The sequence below is a fragment of the Staurois parvus genome, unplaced genomic scaffold, assembly GCF_062004578.1.
Source record: "Staurois parvus isolate SC_StPar_1 unplaced genomic scaffold, SC_StPar_1.0 ptg000086l, whole genome shotgun sequence".
NCBI classification, from domain to species: Eukaryota; Metazoa; Chordata; class Amphibia; order Anura; family Ranidae; genus Staurois; species Staurois parvus.
Window position 1 is genome coordinate 819,480 of NW_028317882.1, and position 25,521 is coordinate 845,000.

The 25,521-nt window shown below is 45.8% G+C and overlaps 2 protein-coding genes across 2 annotated transcripts in view; one reads left to right on the top strand and one right to left on the bottom strand.

Moving 5' to 3' along the window:
* The window catches only part of IDUA (alpha-L-iduronidase), a 200,776-nt gene that overhangs the window by 135,934 nt on the left and 39,321 nt on the right, over positions 1 to 25,521 (bottom strand). The window lies entirely within an intron of this gene.
* The window catches only part of LOC149468461 (sulfate anion transporter 1-like), a 23,622-nt gene continuing 17,289 nt past the window's right edge, over positions 19,189 to 25,521 (top strand). Inside the window, exon 1 of the mRNA XM_089670126.1 lies at positions 19,189 to 19,827. Within this exon, the coding sequence (XP_089526252.1) occupies positions 19,210 to 19,827 (618 nt within the window). The 5' untranslated portion in view covers positions 19,189 to 19,209. The remainder of the gene's footprint in view (positions 19,828 to 25,521) is intronic.

The following is a 25,521-nucleotide window of genomic DNA, read 5'->3' on the forward strand; positions in this document are numbered from 1 at the left end:
GAATAGCGCCCCATCGTTGGTATCAGTGGGAGGACTAGCGCCCCATCGTTGGTATCAGTGGGAGGAATAGCGCCCCATCGTTGGGGCCAGTGGGGGGAGGAATAGCGCCCCATCGTTGGTGCCAGTGGGGGGAGGAATAGCGCCCCATCGTTGGTGCCAGTGGGGGGAGGAATAGCGCCCCATCGTTGGTGCCAGTGGGGGGAGGAATAGCGCCCCATCGTTGGTGCCAGTGGGGGGAGGAATAGCGCCCCATCGTTGGTGCCAGTGGGGGGAGGAATAGCGCCCCATCGTTGGTGCCAGTGGGGGGAGGAATAGCGCCCCATCGTTGGTGCCAGTGGGGGGAGGAATAGCGCCCCATCGTTGGTGCCAGTGGGGGGAGGAATAGCGCCCCATCGTTGGTGCCAGTGGGGGGAGGAATAGCGCCCCATCGTTGGTGCCAGTGGGGGGAGGAATAGCGCCCCATCGTTGGTGCCAGTGGGGGGAGGAATAGCGCCCCATCGTTGGTGCCAGTGGGGGGAGGAATAGCGCCCCATCGTTGGTGCCAGTGGGGGGAGGAATAGCGCCCCATCGTTGGTGCCAGTGGGGGGAGGAATAGCGCCCCATCGTTGGTGCCAGTGGGGGGAGGAATAGCGCCCCATCGTTGGTGCCAGTGGGGGGAGGAATAGCGCCCCATCGTTGGTGCCAGTGGGGGGAGGAATAGCGCCCCATCGTTGGTGCCAGTGGGGGGAGGAATAGCGCCCCATCGTTGGTGCCAGTGGGGGGAGGAATAGCGCCCCATCGTTGGTGCCAGTGGGGGGAGGAATAGCGCCCCATCGTTGGTGCCAGTGGGGGGAGGAATAGCGCCCCATCGTTGGTGCCAGTGGGGGGAGGAATAGCGCCCCATCGTTGGTGCCAGTGGGGGGAGGAATAGCGCCCCATCGTTGGTGCCAGTGGGGGGAGGAATAGCGCCCCATCGTTGGTGCCAGTGGGGGGAGGAATAGCGCCCCATCGTTGGTGCCAGTGGGGGGAGGAATAGCGCCCCATCGTTGGTGCCAGTGGGGGGAGGAATAGCGCCCCATCGTTGGTGCCAGTGGGGGGAGGAATAGCGCCCCATCGTTGGTGCCAGTGGGGGGAGGAATAGCGCCCCATCGTTGGTGCCAGTGGGGGGAGGAATAGCGCCCCATCGTTGGTGCCAGTGGGGGGAGGAATAGCGCCCCATCGTTGGTGCCAGTGGGGGGAGGAATAGCGCCCCATCGTTGGTGCCAGTGGGGGGAGGAATAGCGCCCCATCGTTGGTGCCAGTGGGGGGAGGAATAGCGCCCCATCGTTGGTGCCAGTGGGGGGAGGAATAGCGCCCCATCGTTGGTGCCAGTGGGGGGAGGAATAGCGCCCCATCGTTGGTGCCAGTGGGGGGAGGAATAGCGCCCCATCGTTGGTGCCAGTGGGGGGAGGAATAGCGCCCCATCGTTGGTGCCAGTGGGGGGAGGAATAGCGCCCCATCGTTGGTGCCAGTGGGGGGAGGAATAGCGCCCCATCGTTGGTGCCAGTGGGGGGAGGAATAGCGCCCCATCGTTGGTGCCAGTGGGGGGAGGAATAGCGCCCCATCGTTGGTGCCAGTGGGGGGAGGAATAGCGCCCCATCGTTGGTGCCAGTGGGGGGAGGAATAGCGCCCCATCGTTGGTGCCAGTGGGGGGAGGAATAGCGCCCCATCGTTGGTGCCAGTGGGGGGAGGAATAGCGCCCCATCGTTGGTGCCAGTGGGGGGAGGAATAGCGCCCCATCGTTGGTGCCAGTGGGGGGAGGAATAGCGCCCCATCGTTGGTGCCAGTGGGGGGAGGAATAGCGCCCCATCGTTGGTGCCAGTGGGGGGAGGAATAGCGCCCCATCGTTGGTGCCAGTGGGGGGAGGAATAGCGCCCCATCGTTGGTGCCAGTGGGGGGAGGAATAGCGCCCCATCGTTGGTGCCAGTGGGGGGAGGAATAGCGCCCCATCGTTGGTGCCAGTGGGGGGAGGAATAGCGCCCCATCGTTGGTGCCAGTGGGGGGAGGAATAGCGCCCCATCGTTGGTGCCAGTGGGGGGAGGAATAGCGCCCCATCGTTGGTGCCAGTGGGGGGAGGAATAGCGCCCCATCGTTGGTGCCAGTGGGGGGAGGAATAGCGCCCCATCGTTGGTGCCAGTGGGGGGAGGAATAGCGCCCCATCGTTGGTGCCAGTGGGGGGAGGAATAGCGCCCCATCGTTGGTGCCAGTGGGGGGAGGAATAGCGCCCCATCGTTGGTGCCAGTGGGGGGAGGAATAGCGCCCCATCGTTGGTGCCAGTGGGGGGAGGAATAGCGCCCCATCGTTGGTGCCAGTGGGGGGAGGAATAGCGCCCCATCGTTGGTGCCAGTGGGGGGAGGAATAGCGCCCCATCGTTGGTGTCAGTGGGGGGAGGAATAGCGCCCCATCGTTGGTGTCAGTGGGGGGAGGAATAGCGCCCCATCGTTGGTGTCAGTGGGGGGAGGAATAGCGCCCCATCGTTGGTGTCAGTGGGGGGAGGAATAGCGCCCCATCGTTGGTGTCAGTGGGGGGAGGAATAGCGCCCCATCGTTGGTGTCAGTGGGGGGAGGAATAGCGCCCCATCGTTGGTGTCAGTGGGGGGAGGAATAGCGCCCCATCGTTGGTGTCAGTGGGGGGAGGAATAGCGCCCCATCGTTGGTGTCAGTGGGGGGAGGAATAGCGCCCCATCGTTGGTGTCAGTGGGGGGAGGAATAGCGCCCCATCGTTGGTGTCAGTGGGGGGAGGAATAGCGCCCCATCGTTGGTGTCAGTGGGGGGAGGAATAGCGCCCCATCGTTGGTGTCAGTGGGGGGAGGAATAGCGCCCCATCGTTGGTGTCAGTGGGGGGAGGAATAGCGCCCCATCGTTGGTGTCAGTGGGGGGAGGAATAGCGCCCCATCGTTGGTGTCAGTGGGGGGAGGAATAGCGCCCCATCGTTGGTGTCAGTGGGGGGAGGAATAGCGCCCCATCGTTGGTGTCAGTGGGGGGAGGAATAGCGCCCCATCGTTGGTGTCAGTGGGGGGAGGAATAGCGCCCCATCGTTGGTGTCAGTGGGGGGAGGAATAGCGCCCCATCGTTGGTGTCAGTGGGGGGAGGAATAGCGCCCCATCGTTGGTGTCAGTGGGGGGAGGAATAGCGCCCCATCGTTGGTGTCAGTGGGGGGAGGAATAGCGCCCCATCGTTGGTGTCAGTGGGGGGAGGAATAGCGCCCCATCGTTGGTGTCAGTGGGGGGAGGAATAGCGCCCCATCGTTGGTGTCAGTGGGGGGAGGAATAGCGCCCCATCGTTGGTGTCAGTGGGGGGAGGAATAGCGCCCCATCGTTGGTGTCAGTGGGGGGAGGAATAGCGCCCCATCGTTGGTGTCACTGGGGGGAGGAATAGCGCCCCATCGTTGGTGTCAGTGGGGGGAGGAATAGCGCCCCATCGTTGGTGTCAGTGGGGGGAGGAATAGCGCCCCATCGTTGGTGTCAGTGGGGGGAGGAATAGCGCCCCATCGTTGGTGTCAGTGGGGGGAGGAATAGCGCCCCATCGTTGGTGTCAGTGGGGGGAGGAATAGCGCCCCATCGTTGGTGTCAGTGGGGGGAGGAATAGCGCCCCATCGTTGGTGTCAGTGGGGGGAGGAATAGCGCCCCATCGTTGGTGTCAGTGGGGGGAGGAATAGCGCCCCATCGTTGGTGTCAGTGGGGGGAGGAATAGTGCCCCATCGTTGGTGTCAGTGGGGGGAGGAATAGTGCCCCATCGTTGGTGTCAGTGGGGGGAGGAATAGTGCCCCATCGTTGGTGTCAGTGGGGGGAGGAATAGTGCCCCATCGTTGGTGTCAGTGGGGGGAGGAATAGTGCCCCATCGTTGGTGTCAGTGGGGGGAGGAATAGTGCCCCATCGTTGGTGTCAGTGGGGGGAGGAATAGTGCCCCATCGTTGGTGTCAGTGGGGGGAGGAATAGTGCCTATCGTTGGTGTCAGTGGGGGGAGGAATAGTGCCTATCATTGGTGTCAGTAGGGGGAGGAATAGTGCCCCATCGTTGGTGCCAGGGGGAGGAATAGTGCCCCATCGTTGGTGTCAGTGGGGGGAGGAATAGTGCCCCATCGTTGGTGTCAGTGGGGGGAGGAATAGTGCCCCATCGTTGGTATTAGTGACACAAATGATGGGGCACTATTCCTCCCACTGACACCAATGATACTTACCTTGCTGACCCCTGCTCCAGCCTGGGCTCGCTCTCTCCCTCTCCCATCTACAGCCTGCAGAAGCAAAATTTGCACTTACCTGTCAGCTGTCTTCCTTCTCTGGCCTCTCTCCTCTTCACTCGGTCCTGCAGCTCCCTCGATCTTCTTCGATCTGCGCGCTCTGCCGCTCGGCTCCTCCTCTCCAAGCTCCACCTCCTCGCCGGTGATTGGCCGCCTGTGTGTCTCTCCTGAGCTACAGTTCCGGTGGCCAATCAGCGGCGAGGAGGCGGAGCTGTTGAGTGATCCCGGAGGTGTGACCAGGTTACAGGGGCAGCATATCATCCCGCCCACAGATCGCGAGACAGAGCAGCGGTGTCTCGGTTCCTAAGACCATCGGAAATATGTTTTCCGATGGTCTTAGGCGACCCCTGGGAAATAGTCGTTCGACCCCCAAAGGGGTCGCGACCCTCAGGTTGAGAACCGCTGCCCTAGAGAGTGGCAAAATCTCTGGTCCAGTGTGTCTCCCATCTCCCAGGCAAACCATCTGCAAAACAGCATGACATCATTTTGCCTAAGCTGTTGTATAAGCTCTGGGGAGCTTGGGAGGATTGATTCTCTGTAGTCAGAGCATGAGACCTTTGGGACGGAGGAGAAAGAGGTGATTGTGCTGTCACCTACACCAAGGTGGACAAGGGCAGCACTGCCAGCTAGAGTTGTTGCCCAGTCCTGCATGCTTCCCAGTTACCAGCAAATTGTGCCAGTGCCTGGTGAGGGATTTGCTGTGTCCCTACCCATGATTGTGTACCATGTGTCCTTGGTCATATGGACCCTGTAGCTGACAGAGTAGATCAGCAACACAGACACATCTACCTTCCAAATGCTGGTGGAGGGCAGAGATGGCCTTCTGTGAAAAATAATGGTGGCTGGATACCAATAAAATATAGCACATAAACTCACAAAACGGCATCAACTCCACAAGCTGAAATGGGAGCAGCTGCAAAGCCATCAGTTTTGCAAAGCTGACATTGAAATGCTAGGCATGGGAGTAATTAGAAGTAATTTTTTTTCCACTCCAGCAGCTGTAGAACATACACCTGTTTAGTAAAAAATGCTGCTGGAAATAGTGGGTGGGTGTTAGAAACTTATGGTAAGGTTCAAGTCTACGCATGATCCTACATAGCGTGGGCCATGCCAATCCTCCTCACCAGCTGATGTGGTATAAGGAAAGCCTCTGAAAGCCATTGGAGACCTTCCTCCCTATTGTTTGACAATTACAGCAGATGCATCTGGACAATATTGTGGGGGGAGAGGAAGAGGTGCAAAGTGAGGAACAAGGAGGAGGAGCAGTGCAGGCCTTTTGCTACAGACCAGTATGATTGAGGTGCTGCTCCCAGAAGACTATGGGTAGGGATGAAGGGAGGTTGGAGCAAAACTTCAGCTTCCGATCACCTAGGCGATCGCAGCAGAAGTGTGAGCGGGTACCTGTCAAATTCGGGTACCCGCTCCCCAAAGGTGCCAATCCTTAATGGGGAACGGGGGACAAAGGCTTAAAGCGGAACTTCCCCTTTTGGGTGGAGCTCCGCTTTAACTGGTAAGAGTCATATCTGCAGTTATTTCCCATCTGCATTAGCCTTAATGCACCACTTGGTGGGCATTATCCATAACGTTTAAGTACATTTGTGCATTACTGCAAACTTACCTGCCAGAAGAACCCCTCCAATGACATGACAGCTGCAACTTCCCTCTTCGTTCTTTCATTGTTGCTTTTTTTTTGTCAGATCTTTTTTTGGGTTAGGTGTCTTTGGCCATCTTCATTAGCTGGCTGAGGATGATGTAACTCCTGTGCATGCACAGGGGAGTTAGAGTGGTTCTAAAGCCTCAAGGTTTTTTACCTTAAAGTGTTACTAAACCCAGGACCCTGCATTCACTATATCTGGTTTCCCACAGTACACACTACATGGAAATGCAATTATTTTAGTAAATATAAACTACTAAATACCCTTTCCCATTATCAGTTGGAGCAGTCTTGTGACTTCTATCAGTGTTCAGCAGAGCACTGGCTAAAGCTTGTAGGAGGAGTTTTCATTCTGCTTTAGGAGGATGCAGAACCCCTGACCTCTGTCTGAATAGTGTTGCTTGGCCCTGTGCTGATCACATGCACTCTCAAGGAAAAAAAAAAACCTCTCTAGCAATACTCACCAAACTGAACATGTGGAAAGTGTGCACAACAAGCATGCTTTACTGCATAAACGGACTGATTTTACTGTGATGGGTTTAGTAGCCCCCTCACCCCCTTATACTTAGCTGAGCCCCATTGAGATCCAGCGCTGTGCACAAGAGCTGTGGCTCTCCTGGCTTTGTCCCTCTTCACTGTACAGATCGATGGCAGTGTGGCTCCTGCTCCTGTCAATCAACTTCAGTTACGAGGGATCGGTGGGGTGGGGCGAGTACCGCTGTCTGTGTCATTGGACGTAGCAGCAGGGCTTGAGAGCAAGCCCGCATGAGTGCCCCCTTGGGAATCAGCTTCCTATTGGGGGTACCAACAAGAAAGGAGGAACTAGGAGTGCTGGCAGGGGACCCAAGAACAGAAGGATCGGAGCTGCTTTGTTCAGTGATTTTGCACAGAGCAGGTAAGTATGAAGTCAGTTATTTTTAAAAGAGAAAAAAATGTTTCCTTTACAATCACTTTAATTCATACTGCTAGAAAGGAAAACCAAGAATCTACACTGATCTGTGCATGTGTGGCTTAGTATTCATTTATTAGAAGCAATGCTAGCAGGAAACTCTTCTGCAATAAAATCCTACATGCAACAATATTTTAAAAACCTAATTTTAGTTCCACTTTAAGGTAGGAGGAAGGCCTGGTAACATCATCTGTTGCAGTTAAGTGTCCGGCCCTCTTGCAATCTCATCGTTCTCTCGGCTGTGTGAAGCAGACTAAATTCTGTGAGGTACCACAGGCTCAATGCCAAACCATGCATTTTATGAATGGTCTGCAAAATGCAGAATGCAATATTGAATAAGACCGAAGAGATTAATGGACAATGGATAGCAATATCTGATCTCCATTACAAATGTATTCCCTATAAAGATTTTCTACCCTTCAAGTGACACTAAACACTGGATTAAAAAAAATCTTTCATGTATGTATTCTTAATTCAAAAATGTTTCTTCTATTGCTCTCAGCCTCCTCCAAATTTGCTGTTGTGATCTGACTTCCTGTTAGAGAGTGGCTACGTTCATTTATGTATGTAGTAAAGTTGCCACCCTCTCTTGCTTGCTCCCCAGATGGACTAGGGACTATGGACTAAAGAATGTGTACTGTGCATAGATCAGGTAACATGACTGCAACTATTAAGTAGTGGATGTGTATTGATTATTTTTGTAGAAAAGGGATATCATGTAGTATTTAACTACAAAGTTCATCCCAAGCAACACATTATTAAAAGGTCTTAGGAAAATGCTGACTTTTTCATTGCTTTTAAATTTAAAGAAGAGTTGAGCACAGCAATGCATTTATAAAATAATGTTCAGTCACAGCTTATGAAATATTAAACTAACCCCATAATTTAAAACTGGAATCATGACTGTGTTCTAAATTATTTAAAAAATATGCACAATGTAGTCTATTATATTTACCTTTTTTGATAGAATACAAAACTTGATTTGCAATTTTGCTGTACCCATACCATCCGAATGACTAAATATACTAAAGGAAGCATTTATGAAGATCTGATTTGGAAAATGTGAAACATTTGTTACATAGAAGGCCTTTACTGAGAAAATCGGTATGACCATGATTTTGTGAATGCCTAATCAGTTAATAATACATGCAGTTTGAATGCAATCAGATTCTGCTTCTAGCTGCAATTTGAGGAAGAAACAGCAGAAAGTTTTACAAAAAATTATAACTTAAAGGAAATGCCTTCTCTGGTGATGTAATCACCTCTGAAATCACATCATTGAGGTCACAGTCTTGGTAAGAAATACAATGATAAAAAATAAACTGTTAAACTGATATTTTTCAGTCTTATTAACGGATTATACACACAACAGAAAAGAAAAATTACTAAAATAAAACTTTTGAACACAACAACCAGAAAGATTAATCACATTAAAAAAAATTAACAGGCAAACTAGCATGATGTAATAGGCAGTAGCTATAATCTTCCCCAGTCCATGCGGCCTATCACCACTTGTAATATTTGAATGTGAGCAACCTACTGGCTTGTAGTGTATCTGAGGCCAAAATGTTTTGTTATGGATAGAACGTGGAAGGGTTAGAACGTTTAGCAGATTTTAATTGCAGTCTGTTCCCACTGTCAAAAATGGGACTGTCATATATGGTTGGGATCGTGGACCCTCTGTGCAGTCTGCACACTGGATGGCTACAGCTGACCAAGAAAGCACTAGATCTGTGGATCTGGAAAAGCACACAACACGGACTATCAAGTAGCACTGAGGTACTGGTCTTACAGACAGGCAGGGCATGGAATACTAGTAAGAAACACTTACAGCACTGGGGTGAAGGACTCAATATGAAACAGGAGTATAGGTGTATCTTACAGCAGTGGGATGTTGAGCTTACAAAAAAATAGGGCTAAAGATATGCATGATGAACATGGAGGGGAACTGGGGCCCCAGGGAATGCAGGTACACAGGATACATGAGGAGTCTAGGACTGGAGGGATACCTCCCTTTTTTCAGCTGAATGTGGGGGAACGCAGTTCCGATACCTCCAGCACTGAATGTATGTAATGGCAAGGGGTGCTGGGGTGTGCCGGAGAGTCTGTTGTTGCTGCCTGCTGGGGGGATTTATTGTTTCCAGGGATCTATTGTTGCTTTTGGAGGATCCATTATTGCTGGGGGGTCTTATGTTGCTGGAGGGTCTACTGATGGTGGCTTCTGGGAGATCTATTGTGGCTAGTGGGGGTCTATTGATGCTTGGGTGTATACTGTATGAACAGTATTGTTGCGGGGGTTCTATTGTTACTGCAGGGATCTATGGTTGCTGAGTGGATCTCTTGTTGTTGGGGAGATCTGTTGTTGCTGGGGGATCTACTGCTGCTAATGGGGTCTGCTTGTTCCTGGCTGCAGGGGATCTATTTTATAGCTTTTCTTGTTTTTATCAACAAATTCCATACAAATTACTAAGCACCACAAAACAATACTTGATTCTGTATTCTATAAAAAGAATGGTACTGGGAGGTGAGTAGGAGTGGAACCAAGGGATGGTACTCAAAGGGGGCGGAGGCAAGGGGTGATCAGGAAGGGGGTAGTACCTGCACATATTCGCTGAGAAAAAAAGCCCTGGATACCTATTTGCACAGTCTGGGAAGAACCCAGCCTGCTCATGCATATAGTCTAAGAGTCTAGGAGACTGCCTTGTCTTCTCCGGAGCTCTTGAAGGTGGAGATGGGTTGTGCTGCAAAAGACTCCCAGGTTTCGATTCCTTAACTCACTCAAGCAGACAGCTGCAGGGAACTAAGGGCTGGTAAGCATTTAAGAATCCCTGGCAGCGCTAAGGGAGAGGGATCACAGGTCAACATGTAGTACAGCACAAGCTGGCAGTGGTGCACGCAAACACACAGACACTGGGAATGAGTAGTAGTACACAGACTCACACAGGACTACTAGGAATGAGCAGCAATAGAAAGTGACAAACATGAATTACTGCTTGCAGACTGTGCACTGGGACAAACATATTTACCGCACATTTTAACAAATTTAAAAATGACATAGGATCTGGGATTAAACGTACCAAGCTATGCAGATGACACCAAGCTACGCAGTGGAATTATGTCCTTCCAAGATGTCTCAAACTTGCAAGCTGACCTCAATGCGCTATTTAATTGGGCATCTATATGGAAAATGAGGTTTATTCTTGATAAATGTAAAGTTATGCACTTGGGGTCTAAAAACATTCATGCATTGTACATACTAGGAAGAGAAAAACCGGGGGAGTCAATGGCGGAGAAGGATCTGGATGTTCTGGTAGATCATAGACTTAAAGTGGAAGTAAAGGCAAAACCAAACTACTGTAACTCTAAGTCTACTCTCAGCCACATTCTAAGCCTAATCTATCTAGCCCTGTAAAGAAAAGCTTGTTATAATTACCTATTCTGCAGCCACTCTGGTCTAGTCTCAAGCAGTGCCCTCTGTGTGCTGGAGACAGCCGACAACGACTGGGAAATGCGAAGGTGACGTCATCCATAGAGCTACTACAGGGCTTCCATTGTCGGCTGCCTCTACTGCACACTCCTACGTGCTGAAGCCGCCACTGACAGCTTTGCATGAGACAGGACTGGAGCAGTTGCAGAACAGGTACGTACTGTATAGTGATTTTTTTTTTTTTTACAGGGCTAGATACACTATATTGCCAAAAGTATTAGGATACCAAGCCAAATCATTGGATTCAGGTGTTCCAATCGCCTCAATGGTCGCAGGTGTATAAAATCAAGCACATAGGCATGCAGACTGCTTCTACAAACATTTGTGAAAGAATGGGTCGCTCTCAGGAGCTCAGTGATTTCAAGTGTGGTACTGTGATAGGTTGCCACCTGTGCAATAAGTCCATCCATGAAATTTCCTTGCTACTAAATATTCCAAGGTCAACTGTTAGTGGTATTATAACAAAGTGGAAACAACTGGGAACAACAGCAACTCAGCCACAAAGTGGTAGGCCACGTAAAATGACAGAGCGGGGTCAGCGAATGCTGAAGGGCACAGTGCGCAGAAGTTGCTAACTGTCTGCAGAGTCAATAGCTAAAGACCTCCAAACTTCATGTGGCCTTCAGAATAGTACAACAGTGCGTAGAGAGCTTCATGAAATGGGTTTCCATGGCCAAGTAGCTGCATCCAAGTCTTATAATCACCAAGTGCAATGCAAAGCATCAGATGCAGTGGTGTAAAGCACGCCACCACTGGACTCAAGAGCAGTGGAGACGTGTTCTCTGGAGTGATGAATCACACTTCTCTATCTGGCAATCCAATGGACGTGTCTGGGTATGGCAGTTGCTAGGAGAAGGGTACTTGCCTGACTGCATGGTGCCAAGTGTGAAGTTTGGTGGAGGGGGGATTATGGTGTGGGGCTATTTTTCAGGGCTTGGCCCCTTAGTTCCAGTGAAGGTAACTCTTAAGGCGTCAGCATACCAAGACATTTTGGACAATTTCATGCTTTCAGCTTTGTGGGAACAGTTTGGGGATGGCCCCTTCCTGTTCCAACATGACTGCGCACCAGTGCAAAAAGCAAGGTCCATAAAGACATGGATGAGTGAGTTTGGAGTGGAGGAACTTAACTGGCCTGCACAGAGTCCTGACCTCAACCCGACAGAACACCTTTGGGATGAATTAGAGTGGAGACTGAGAGCCAGGCCTTCTCATCCGATATCAGTGCCTGACCTCACAAATGTGCTTCTGGAAGAATGGTCAAACATTCCCATAGACACACTCCTACATCTTGTGGACTGCCTTCCCAGAAGAGTTGAAGCTGTTATTGCTGCAAAGGGTGGGCCAACTCAATGTTGAACCCTACGGACTAAGACTGGGATGCCATTAAAGTTCATGTGCGTGCAAAAACAGGCGTCCCAATACTTTTGGCAATATAGTGTAGATTAGGCTTAGAATGTGGCTGAAAGTAGGTTTAGAGTTAGATAGGTTTTGCCTTTGCTTCCACTTTAATAATAGCATGCATTGCCAACCTGTAATTTCTAAAGCTTGCAAAATGCTTTCTTGTATTAAAAGAGATATAGACTACAGAGACAGACACCTCATCTGAAATATGCAGTTCAGTTTTGGGCACCAGTTCACAATAAGAATATTGAAGATCTGGAGAAAATTCAGAGAAGGGCAACCAAACTGATAAGAGGCATGAAGGAGTTCAGCTATGAGGAAAGATTAGCTAAACCGAATTTATTCTTTCTTGAGAAAAGGAGATTAAGAGGGGATATGATCAACATGTATAAATACATACAGTAAATGGTCCATATAGTGAACTTTCTGTAGTGTTATTCACTTTTAGGTATTTACAGAGCACAAGGGGACACTCTTCACATCTGGAGGAAAAGAGATTTCATCTCCACATATGAAAAAGCTTCTTCACAGTAAGAGCTATGAAAATGTGGAATATACTTTCTCAAGAACTACTTCTTTCCAGCCTAGTAGATTGTTTTTTTAAATAGCTGGATACATTCCTAAATGCACAAAATATAACTGGATACTAATTTTTAGAGGAAGTAATGCCAGGGGTAGTTGATCCAGGGATGATCCAATTGCCTCCTGGGGGGGTCAGGAAGGAATAATTCTTCCCCCACTAGAGTAAATTTGACTATGCTTTATTGTGTTTTTTTTGCCTTCCTCTGGATCAACTATAGCAATATAGTGTACTGTATATGGAGGTTTTCTATGTGTGTGTGTGTTTATGTACAGGTGATGTTTACAAAAGGTAAGCTGAAACTTGCAGGAGATCACGGATGTGCAGGAAGGCTGAAAGCTGGCAAGACACACAAAGGAAACAGAGGCACAAAAACACTGGGATGCGCAGAGGACACAATAGGTGTAAGGATACAAGTTACAAGCAAGAACACACAAAGCCACTGGGGATAGGCAGGAAGACACTGGAGGTATGGAGATCACACTGGAAGGCACTGGGAGAAGCTTGCAAACCATCACTATGAACAACGGGGGTCTGGTACAGGAACACTAGGTATCCTGGGGTCACAAGGTCGTTTTCAGAAAGTAGGATGCCAGGAGTCATCAGGTCACTAGTAATCTTCTTCACTAATAAACACTGGGGAACACTAGGTATCATCCCAGGAAGCCAGGGTCACTAGTAATCTCCTTCACTAGGCAATATGGGAAGCACTAGGAATCTTCTTGGAAAGTCACTGAGGGATCTGGCACTAGGAACACTAGCTGCTGCTCAGTTAATGATGGAGGTCTGGCTGCTCCTGATGGCATCAGAGTGATGAAACACATTGAGCGCAGCTTATTATGACACTTCTGCTTTCGTATTTCTGGTCGGTGGAATGCAGGTGGTTCCAGGAAGAAATACATACAGTTGCAAGAAAAAGTATGTGAACCCCTTGGGATTACGTGGAGTTTTGCATGAATTGGGCATAAAATGTGCTCTGAACGTCATCTAAGTCACAACAATAGAAGAACACAGTCTGCTGAACATAATAATACACAAACATTAGATGTTGCCATGGTTTAATTGCACATAACATGTAAACATTCACAGTGCAGGGAGGAAAAAGTATGTGAACCTTTGGACTTAATAACTGGTTGACCCTCCTTTGGCATCAATAACCTCAACCAAACGTTTCCTGTAGTTGCAGATCAGACCTGCACAACAATCTGGAGTAACTTTGGACCACTCCTCTTCACAAAACTGTTTCAGTGTAGCAATATTCTTGGGATGTCTGGTGTGAATCGCTCTCTTAAGGACATGCCACAGCATTGCAATCGGGTTGAGGTCAGGACTCTGACTGGGCCACTCCAGAAGGCGTATCCTGTGCTGTTGCAGCCATTGTTTTGTTGAATGACTTGTATGCTTTGGGTCATTGTCCTGTTGCATCACCCATCCTCTGCGGAGCTTCAGTTGGCGGACAGATGGTCGTACGTTTTCCTGCAAAATGTCTTGATAAACTCTGGAATTCATTTTCCCATCAATGACAACAATCCGTCCAGGACCTGAGGCAGCAAAGCAGCCCCAACCATGATGCTCCCTCCGCCATGTTTCACAGTGGGGATGAGGTTTTGATGTTGGTGTGCTGTGCCTTTTTTTCTCCACACATAGTGTTGTGTGTTCTTCCCAAACAACTCAATCTTGGTTTCATCTGTCCACAGTATATTTTGCCAGTAGTGCTGTGGAACATCCAGGTGCTCTTTTGCAAACTTCAAACGTGCTGCAATATTCTTTTTGGACAGCAATGGCTTCCTCCGTGGTGTCCTCCCATGTACTCCATTCTTGTTTAATGTTTTCCTTATTGTAGATGTGTCAACAAAAATGTTAGCATGTGCCAGAGATTTCTGTAGGTCTTTAGCTGACACTCTGGGATTCTTCTTTACCTCATGCAGCATTCTGCGCTGTGCTCTTGCAGTCATTTTTACAGGACGACCACGCCTAGGGAGAGTAGCAACAGTGCTAAACTTTCTCCATTTGTAGACAGTCTGTCTTACCGTGGACACATGGACATCAAGGCTTTTGGAGATACTTTTGTAACCCTTTCCAGCTTCATGCAAGTCAACAATTCTTGATCGTAGGTCTTCTGAGAGCTCTTTTCTGCAAGGCACGGTTCACATCAGACAGTGCTTCTTGAAACCAGTAAACCCAAAACAGGTGTGTGTTTTTTAAGGGTAGGACAGCTGTCAGCAACACATCCAATATCATCACACTGATTGGAGTCAAGGTTGGCTCACTCCTGGCTCCAATTAGCTCTGGGAGAAGTCATTAAGCTAGGGCCTCACATACTTTTTCCTCCCTGCACTGTGAATGTTTACATGTTATGTGCAATTAAACCATGGCAACATCTAATGTTTGTGTAGTATTATGTTCAGCAGACTGTGTTCTTCTATTGTTGTGACTTAGATGACGTTCAGAGCACATTTTATGCCCAATTCATGCAAAACTCCACGTAATCCCAAGGGGTTCACATACTTTTTCTTGCAACTGTATGTGCTGAAGCTTGTACATACACAAGCATTGTAATGGAGTAAGTGGATTTTAATTGATTTTTACTGCCTCCCAGTTTTTTTCCCCCTATATGTATGGAAACCTGAATGGGGTTTTAACTATTTCCTACTCTATCCATATTTAAACATGTGTGAAAACTAGTTTTTATTAAAAGAAATTTCAACAAAGATCCAAAAATTGAAAAACAATGAGGTTCCCCCACAGAAGATTGCCAAACAATGGATGATCAGTCTCCTGGCTTACACAAGCAGCACTGTTGCTCTGGCCATATACTTTAGTACCTTTTGTCTATGTCTTCCAGACAATCTTCCCACAAACTCTATGCACACAATTTGCAGCCCCTTGCTGCTCTGGCTCCCACCTGTCTCCAAGGTGCAGCCCTCCTGACTCCTACACAGAGACCTCCATTTTCTGCTGGAGTGGAGCCCAGAACTAAAGTCAGGTCTCCTCTATAAGACCAGCACCCACCTGCCCAGTCAGTGTGCTGGTATTTCCACCCAAGTCTCTACAAAATTTCCAAACTCCAGAAGGTCCCAAAACAGGTCTTACCAAAACTGAAAAACCAGTTGCCTCTGAAGGACACAAGCACTCCAGAGCCCCTCAACCTGCCTGGATGAGAAACCTGCGTGATAGAAAACAATTTTCACATGGTGGCAGGGCACAGCACTTTCACCCATGTTTGAGTTTAAAGTCCCCCTCTAACATAGTTTATCACTTATGTATCTTGTCACAAGATTGGTTATTTTTCCACTTTAACAGCCAGGCTGTTCTGAATAAGTTTCAGGTACAGGGGTTCAATCAACCCACTTAATCATAGTGGTCAGCTTTTATCAATTTGCTTCAAATCCTTTTCCCAAAAGAAAGAAACTGTTGCTGTAACTGCTTAAAAAGTGTTTTCTGGAGTTTGGTCTATAATTTGTTTGTTGCCTACTTAAACTGGTATTAAACCATAGTTCCCAGCTTTCCCTGATATTGAGGGACTGTCCCTCTTTTGGAACCAAATCCCTCTGTTCCTGTTTACTCCTCATTTTTATCTCTTTTTGCTCTAATAATGCATAGACTTCTTTAAAGAAATGCACTATTTAGCGCCAGATGTGTTGTACTGCAGTAAACCATATATCCAACCGCTAAATCATTGAATTTGTTTTTCTGAAATGGCAGTATGATAAAAAGTAGGGGTTAAAAAATTATTGTAGGTTTAGCCAGTAATTTTGTAATTCATTTTTTAATGGTACACGTAACAGCGCATCGCAGGGGGTGTCCTTCATTTACAGACCTTTTTCTAACATGTCCCTCTTTCCCATCTCAAAATATTGGGAGGTATGATTAGACCCAAAACCAAAAATTTTATATATTGCAGCTTACTAACCCTTCGATGTGGTGGCTTTTCTTTTTTTTTTTTTAGTTGTTTTCACTTAGTGATTCAGCCAGTAACACACCTCCTGCTAAGAGTGCCTACACTCTGGATGAAGGAGCACAGAAACACCTTTGGACAGCAACATTGTTAAAGTGGTTCTAAAGTCTAAACTTTTTTTTACCTTAATGCATTCCCTGCATTAAGGTAAAAAATGTCCCACTAGATTTGGTGCCCCCCCCCCCCTTTTTCTAAACATTTACCTGATTCCTCTACTGATCCAGTACTGTCTGCAGCAACGCTGCTCTCTTTTCCTCACCTTACAGGACATACTGAGAGTAGCAGGAGCCATAGGTCATGCTGTCAGTCAAATCCTGGAAGAAAAAAGGAGGGGGCATGGTAAAGCTGTGTGTGTCTATAGACTTGCACAGCCCAGCTCAGGAGCGTGCCAGGATGGGTGCCCCTCAGCAAGCCGAGTCAATATCTAATCAAATCAAAAACCTGAACTAACATTGATGAGATGATGGGTAACATCTTCTTACCAGAGTTACTGAGCTTTAGCAGTTCTATATTGAGAAGTGGTGTGAAGAAGGGTGACCTGCTGCTAGCATTTAGTATTTATTATATTAAAAGGTAATAGCAATAGCTGTTTCACAACAATGACTGCACATTTCATTACTTTCCATGGCAAAGTCTTTGGAGTAAGGGAAAACGTGTTGGCGTCCACCAATGACTGGAGCTAATACTTTTTGGATACACTAATCAGTGGTGGCATTATACAAGCACATGAAAATTATGAATTAAGAATACAAAGGTGTATGAAGGATGGGTGGGTGACTGCATAACAAGGTAGAGAGGAAATGTTGCGGAAAATGAGAGTGGATGCAAGCAAGTAAAATGTATACCAACTCATGCTCCTGCAGTGACAGGATTGTTGTCCGTTGTCAGTGATGCAGTAGGCAGTCTCTCTTCTGTCCTAAGGGGGTCTCTCTTCTGCCTTCCACTGTCATACACTGGTAAGGAATCTCTCTGTCCTCCACTATCATGTGCTGCATGGAGGTGCTGTCTAACATAGCAGTACCCAAGATTATAATACATTACAAGCTGTGGCCTGATTGCAAATAATTTTGAAATTATATCAACAACCTTGGTGACACAACAACTTTACTACCCAGTTGTTGTGGACTGTGAATTGCATTCGATTTCATCTCAATGTTGCTTATCATATGCAGCCTCTTTGCAGCCACTTTCTGTCAACATGTATACATTCCAGTGATGGCTGCGTGGTGTGTATAAAGTCATTATTGGTATAGGAGTTGACGGGTGCTTACAATGGTCAGCTTTTATTCATTAATGCAAAACCTTTATCTCAAAACGAAAAAAAAAAAAAAACTGTTGCTGAAATTGCCCTGTAAGTGTTAACTGCACTACCCTCTCCCCAGATTGACAATGCTACTGTCCAAAGTGTCTTGGTTGCTCATCCATCCAGAGTGGAGAAACCCTAGACAGAAATGTATTACTGGCTGGATCACAATGTGAAAATAACCAGGAAACCCCCCCTCAAAAAAATAAATTGAATACGGCCACCGTATTTAAAGGAGAAGTACAGCCAAAGCAGTGGGTCACAGGAGTGCAGTTCGTTCTGCACTCCTGTGACCCATTTTCAGCTAACAATGGGCTGAAGCCCGCTGTCGGCTGACGTCACTGAGCCAGTCCAGGCTGGGGAAAGATCCCGACTTCAAAGTCAGGATCCACTCTAGACTCCAAAGCAGCACCTGGCTCAGCCTCTCAGCGATCCACCGAGAGCCTGAGCCAGCCAATCCCTCCCCCTCCACACAGCCCAGCGCTTCAGTGAGTGCTGGGGGGGGGGGGGGACAGAAAGGACAGTGGTGACTGACAGTCCCACTCTCTGCTTAGAGCGGATGTGAGAACTCAGCAATCAGCGTTCGGAGTTTTCACCCTTAGAGCCGGCAAGGGACAGATGTAGCATTGGAGCAATGCTGCATCCACCTATGTATGATTATGGAAAAAAAAACAAATCCCACACTTCTCTTTTAAGGATTGGTAAAGTGCAATATATTACATTTTTGTTTTTGGGTTTAATACTGCTTTAATGAGCTCTAGAGACAGAGGCGAAGCTGTCAGACTAAAGATATAGCGCAGCACTTTTTGGTGTCTGCTGTAAAATGTGTGGCTTAGATGTTGTATCATGACTGTACAGGTATACATTGAACTACAGTAAATGGTAAATGATGCCACAATTGTATGGCAACATGTAAATGCATTTAGGGATATGTGCTTTATATACTTTGAACTTGGTTTAACTGCTGTTGTACTATAATTATTTGCAGTATGAAAAATTAACTAACCTTGGCTCCGTTCACATCTAAGTGTTTTGTATCGTGGGCAGAATCATGGCAGAATTGCTCCCACGTTTAGGTGCCATTGAAAATAAATAGCATCTGAACAAGCGTGGTGTGATTTCTCAGTTTTGCAGATCGTTTTGGGATTGTGGCAGAATTGCAGCAATTGTGGCTGTGACACAAAATGCCTTGATGTGAACGAAGCCTTGAGTACTAGAGCGTACAATGCTTAATCATATATAATAATTACTTTATACCATGTAAGGTCAAGTCAAAGCTAAGGCTTTAAAAAGTGCATCTGGCAGGTATTTCGGACCCCTGCCAAGAGCCCACCAACTGCCAACTCCAACTGTGGCTTGGTACACAATTACTCACTTTTAGGGAATCGTGCTGCTTTCCTCTAACTGACTGGACATTAACTTACATTGCTTGTAATGATGGGAGAGTATTCCTAGCATAGGTAGAGCATGGTTCAAGCATGGGCTCTGGATGCAGAAGTAAACACAGATAGACATAAGTGAATACAAAGTTTTATGATATGAGTATTTGCTTACAAGCTTGAAATGTTACTAACTTATTTGATTTATATTTTCAGAACTCAATGATCCAAGCAAAATAAACATGAAAGACGAGACTGAAGGAAACCATCTAGATGAACAGTCACAACATGCTCATATACAACTTGAAAGAAAGGTCGATAAGGGTGTGAATATTGGGAAAATTGTGAAAGCAAAACTACGAAAGAAATGTACCTGTTCTGCCAAAAGGGCCAAGAAGACATTTACAGGTTTTCTCCCTGTTATTCGATGGCTTCCAAAATACAACTTCAAAGAAAACACATGGGGAGATGTGATGTCAGGGCTTATAATTGGCATTATCTTAGTACCCCAAGCCATAGCATATTCCCTGTTAGCAGGTCTGAAACCAATATACAGCTTATACACATCATTCTTTGCCAATATAATATACTTCCTAATGGGGACTTCTAGACATGTGTCTGTGGGCATTTTTAGCTTGATTAGCCTAATGATTGGCCAAGTTGTGGATCGAGAAGTGCTGCTGGCAGGTTTTGACCTGGATGATGATGCTGTCTATAAAATGGAAGGCATAAACGGTAGTGACATCATGAACGTAACATCAGTCAACATTAGTCTGGGCATATTGAACATTGAATGCGGAAAAGAGTGCTACGCTATTAGTGTGGCAGCTGTACTAACTTTCATGGCGGGGATCTATCAGGTAAGGTTCTACATTAAACCTAAAATTAAACTTTATGCAAATAGGTACAGTAGTAAAACATTAAATTGGTATGCTTTCAAACCACAACATGTCATTTACATTTTGGTTCCAGATAAAAATCTACAGCTGCTTCTAATATGTAGAAAGCAAAGGTTAACGTTCTCATGCATAGAAGGAAAAGATCTCATGCCTGGGAATGCCTGCACATACCGCTGGTTACCTGCTGTCAGGGGTAAATGGGCATTTGTACAAGTTAGAATACCTGTTCAAACTAATATATCCTCTCTGATAACCAAGCGCTGAAAGCTTCATCTCTACTTCTTGCCCTTCTCTCTCTATTAAAATAAATGTCTATATTTGGCAAAGCCAAGTGTGCAAAGTTATAGAACCCTAAATGTGACTCTGAGGATATCTGAACTTGAAAGCAGTCATATCATGGCTCCGAAGAATATGCAGTATCATGAAGATCAGTTTAGAACTGAGAACTTTGGCGAAAATAAGTATGTGGGGTGTAACTACGTAGCGCAGGGACCTAGATATGAGCCCTTCTTTCACCTGCTTGGCACCTTGCCTTTCCATCGAAATTGTAATTCTACTTGATATTTTGCACCCCTAATCTTAGGCCCCTTTAAACACAGGTAACAAGTGATCTACATTTTATCTACTGGATGTCTCCGGTAGCCAATGCATCCCACCTATACCACTTTTAAACCAACAGTCAGAGGACAGCTCACTCAAAGTTCCCTCTACATTAGTGGCTTGTGAAATAGACAGGACACATTAACAAAGCCCCTTATCATTCATAGTCAGGCAGGCACAGTAAATGCCTCTGTTACAAAGACCCTCTTACATTGGTAAGACCCTCCTCCCTCCCATAGGTGGTCAGTAAAGTGTCTCTCTACACTGGTGGTCAATTAAGTACTCCTCCCATTGATGGTTTGTCGGGAAAGGGTTCCTCAAATTTGTTGAGCACTCTTCACATCAGTGAGTAGAGTGATACAAGCCAGTAGAGAAGGTCCCCATTACATTTGTGGTCATTAAAGGGTCACCTTACACTAGGGGTCAGTAAACTGCCACCTTACATTGTTAGTCAATTTTCAGCTCCAGGGATGAAACAATTATTGGAGTGGTTTTACTGTTACCTGGGAATTCATGAATCAATTTGGCACACAGGAGTAGATAAATGAGCCAAGACAGTACCGTAGGCATTTGGGCTCCACTGAGTACCATTGGTGTCCAACCTATGAAGTCATAGGCAAGAAAGTTAACCCAGCTACAAGGTAGTACATTTTTTTTAATTTTTAGATGACCAGACACCAGCCAGGCTGGGATTTGTTCCTGGTGACAGTTTGCCCTTACATGTGGGTATGCTGCTTGATACTAGTTATTTCAGATGAGGGCATATAAGTGCATCATGCAATAATTAACTTACTACATTCTTTACATTCTTTTCCATATCAGTGCAAGAAGAGAGAAGGGAAATACTGCATTGGTTTTGGAAAAGCGGTAGGGTAAATTGTATTTGAGATTGGAAGAATAAGTTCACAGGGATATTGGTTTAATAAGGAAGTAGACAGCAAATAAGATACAGATAAAAAAAAAAAACAGCAAGGGATCATGGCAAAGGGTCAACTAAGGACAGAAGAGAATGCCAAACACCACAAACATTCAGGGTCTTTATAAAGTAGTCCAATCAAATGCTATTTTAAGTGATGTGAACACTATTGCTGAACAATATAAGTAGGACTTCAGTACCTTTCTCAGAGAAAATGCTTCTCCAGACATCAATTATGCTGGTCACATGACCAAACACCAAAGCATTTAATCATGTCAGTTCTGCTGAAGGATCAGCTAAACTGAAATTTGGTTGGGATTGTGCCATGACTAGTCTGGGAAGGAGCACAGAGCTGTATTATTTTTAGGAAAGGTAAATATTGCAAACCCTTGGCCACTTTCACACTGGTGCACTTTTGCCATGCTTTTCCAGGGGGACAAAAGCACATGAAAACTATTCCCCATTAAATCCTATGTAACTGTTCACACTGCAGGTGCGCGTTGAAGTTCTGCATGCCTCAACTTCAGTGCAGTTATTCAAAAGTGCACCAGAAAGACACAATCAAAAGCATATCAAAAGCACATCAGTCTGAAAGGCCTCTAAGCTCCACAAAAGCGTATCAGTGTGAAAGGGCCCTTAAATTACAACTTACTAGCAAATCTATGCCTGTTTAAAAAAGGACACAAGCTTCATTAGAACTACAATTTCCATTGAAAAATACTAACCTTAAGCTTGTCAAACAGAAATCAATTTTGCACTGATCTGAAGGGTATATTTTTCTGCTTGCAGTAAAAGAATTGTTGGCAAAAATATTAGTTTGATATATACGCATGCTACAACTTCATAGAAAATAATTGAAAAAAAGAAAACCTGAATTTTTTTTAGTTTGATCTCTGGAAAACTGATTGTATCCATTTTTTACAGATAAGATCAAATTGAAATGGTGGAAACCTTTGCTCACAGATAGCCACATTGAAAGGGTGCAGATCGGCAGGAAAAAAGGGCTGAGTGAAGAGAGTCCACAGTGAGTGGGAGGATGAGGATGACAGCAGAGGAAAAATCATAGGTCATGGCTGAATGGAGGGGCTAGCGGAGTGCTGTAAAAGAGCTCCCTGAAAACAGGAATCTGTCATAAGGCCCATATGTGGCGCTGAGCCTCCTTGAAGAATTGAAATCTAATAAAGGAAAGGGATGGGCCAAGAACAGTAAGGCTACATAGGAAAAGACTAGGTGATGCTGGATATTCTCCAGCCAGGAAATAAGCAGGCTCTATCTGACTTGCTGCAGCCTCTAATGCACTCTGAGAATCCTACAATGTACAGTGAAATCAGACTAAGCAATTTCAGTACCGGACTCTGTATAACTGTGCTAGACTTTTTGTATTGACCCACATTAAAAGGTATTCATGTACAGGTGCATCTCAATAAATTAGAATATCATCAAAAAGTTAATTTATTTCAGCAATTCCATTCAAAAAGTGAAACTCATATATTATATAGATTGATTACACATAGGGTGATATATTTCAAGCATTTCTTTCTTTTCATTTTGAGGCGTATGGCTTACAGCTAGTGAAAACACAAAATTCAGTATCTCAGAAAATTAGAATATTACATAAGGCCAATAAAAAAAAAGGATTTCTAATACAGAAATGTTGGCTTACTGAAAAGTATGCCCATGTACAGTATAGTATACACTCAATACTTGGGGCTCCTTTTGCATGAATTACTGCATTAATGCGACCTGACATGGAGGTGATTAGCCTGTGCCACTGCTGAGGTGTTATTCAAGCCCAGGTTGCTTTGATAGCGGCCTTCAGCTTGTCTGCATTGTTCGGTCTCATGTCTCTCATCTTCCTCTTGACAATACCCCACAGATTCTCTATAGGGTTCAGGTCAAGCAAGTTTACTGGCCAATCAAGCACAATGATACCATGATCATTAAACCAGGTATTGGTACTTCTGGCAGTGTGGGCAGGTGCCAAGTCCTGCTGGAAAATGAAATCAGCATCTCCATAAAGCTGGTCAGCAGAGGGAAGCATGAAGTGCTCTAGAATGTCCTGGTAAAAGGCTGCACTGACTTTGTACTTGATAAAACACAGTGTACCAACACCAGCAGATGACACGGCTCCCCAAATCATCATGGACTACACTCACAGCCTAGCCCAGGTAAGATGCTTCTGACGTTGTCTCTGGTTCAGGAGTGGTTTGACACAAGGAATGCGACAGTTGTAGCCCATCTCCTAGAGACATCTGTGTGAGGTGGCTCTTGAAGCACTGACACCAGCCGTAGTCCACTCCTTGTGAATCTCCCCCAAATTCTTAAATGGCCTTTGCTTCACAATCCTCTCAAGGCTTCAGTTATCCCTTTTGCTTTTCCACCTTTTACTACGACACTTTTTCCTTTCACTCAACTTTCCATTAATATGCTTAGATACAGCACTCTGTGAACAGCCAGCTTCTTTAGCCTTTGTGACTTACCCTCCTTGTGGAGAGTGTCATTGACTGTCTTCTAGACAATTGTCAAGTCAGCAGTCTTCCCCATGATTGTGTACCCTACTAAACCAGACTGAGAGACCATTTAAAGGCTCAGGAAACCTTTACAGGTATTTTGACTTAATTAGCTGATTAGAGTGCCCCCAATCAGTGACACCATGAATCTACAATATTGAACTTTTTCACAATATTCTAATTTTCTGAGATACTTAACTTTGGGTTTTCAATAGCTGTAAGACATAATCATCAAAATTAAAAAAAAGAAATGCTTGAAATATATCACTCTGTGTAATGGATCTATATAATATTTTCACTTTCTGAATTGAATTACTGAAATAAATTAACTTTATGATGATATTCTAATTGAGATGCACCTGTATTATCCAGGTCTTCTCTCTTTCACTTGTTTCATCGCTTCCTCCTCCACCCCCTTATTTGTATTAGGACTTGTTCACACCTGTGCAGAAACCCACATTTTTCTGTACTGGCAAAATACCAATCTCCGCAAAGGGCACACAGAAAATTTTTTTTCCCTTTATGTCCTGGTCACTCGCAGCTCCATTGCTCCCTGCATTTTTACACACTGCAGCTGAGCTGCAGTGCATGGAAATTAATGAAATGTCACACTGTGACATTCCAATAAGGTTAATAACCACTTGCCCTCCAGAGAATTAATCTCCCTTCCTGACCAGGCCATTTTTTGCGATACGGCGCTGCGTTACCTTAACTGACAATTGCACGGTCATGCACGGTCATGTAATGCTGCACTCAAATGAAATTTATGTCCTTTTTCCCCACAAATAAAGCTTTCTTTCGTTGGTATTTGATCGCCTCTGCGTTTTTTATTTTTTGTGCTATAAAAAATAAAAAGACCACCAGTTTTGAGAAAAACAATATTTTTGACTTTTTGCTATTAAACATGTCCAGTAAAAAAAATGTAAAAATCTAATTTAGGCTTAAATTTAGGCCAAAATGTATTCTTCTACATGTCTTTGCTAAAAAAAAAATTTAAATACGTGTAAATTAATTGGTTTCCGTGAAAGTTATAGTGCCTACAAATGGCAGTGTACAGTGGGGATCGAAAGTTTGGGCACCCCAGCTAAAAATTTGTATTAATGTGCAGAAAGAAGCCAAGGAAAGATGGAAAAATCTCCAAAAGGCATCAAATTACAGATTAGACATTCTTATAATATGTCAACAAAAGTTAGATTTTATTTGCATCATTTACACTTTCAAAATAACAGAAAACAAAAAAATGGCGTCTGCAAAAGTTTGGGCACCCTGCAGAGTTAATATCTTGTACTGCCCCCTTTGGCAAGTATCACAGCTTGTAAACGCTTTTTGTAGCCAGCCAAGAGTCTTTCAATTCTTGTTTGAGGTATCTTTGCCCATTCTTCCTTACAAAAGTCTTCCAGTTCTTTGAGATTTCTGGGCTGTCTGTTACGCACTGCTCTTTTAAGGTCTATCCATAAATTTTCAATTATGTTGAGGTCAGGAGATTGTGAAGGCCATGGCAAAACCTTCAGTTTACGCCTCTTGATGTAATCCCCTGTGGATTTTGAGGTGTGTTTAGGATCATTATCCATTTGTAGAAGCCATCCTCTCTTTAACTTCAGCTTTTTCACAGATGGCATCAAGTTACCA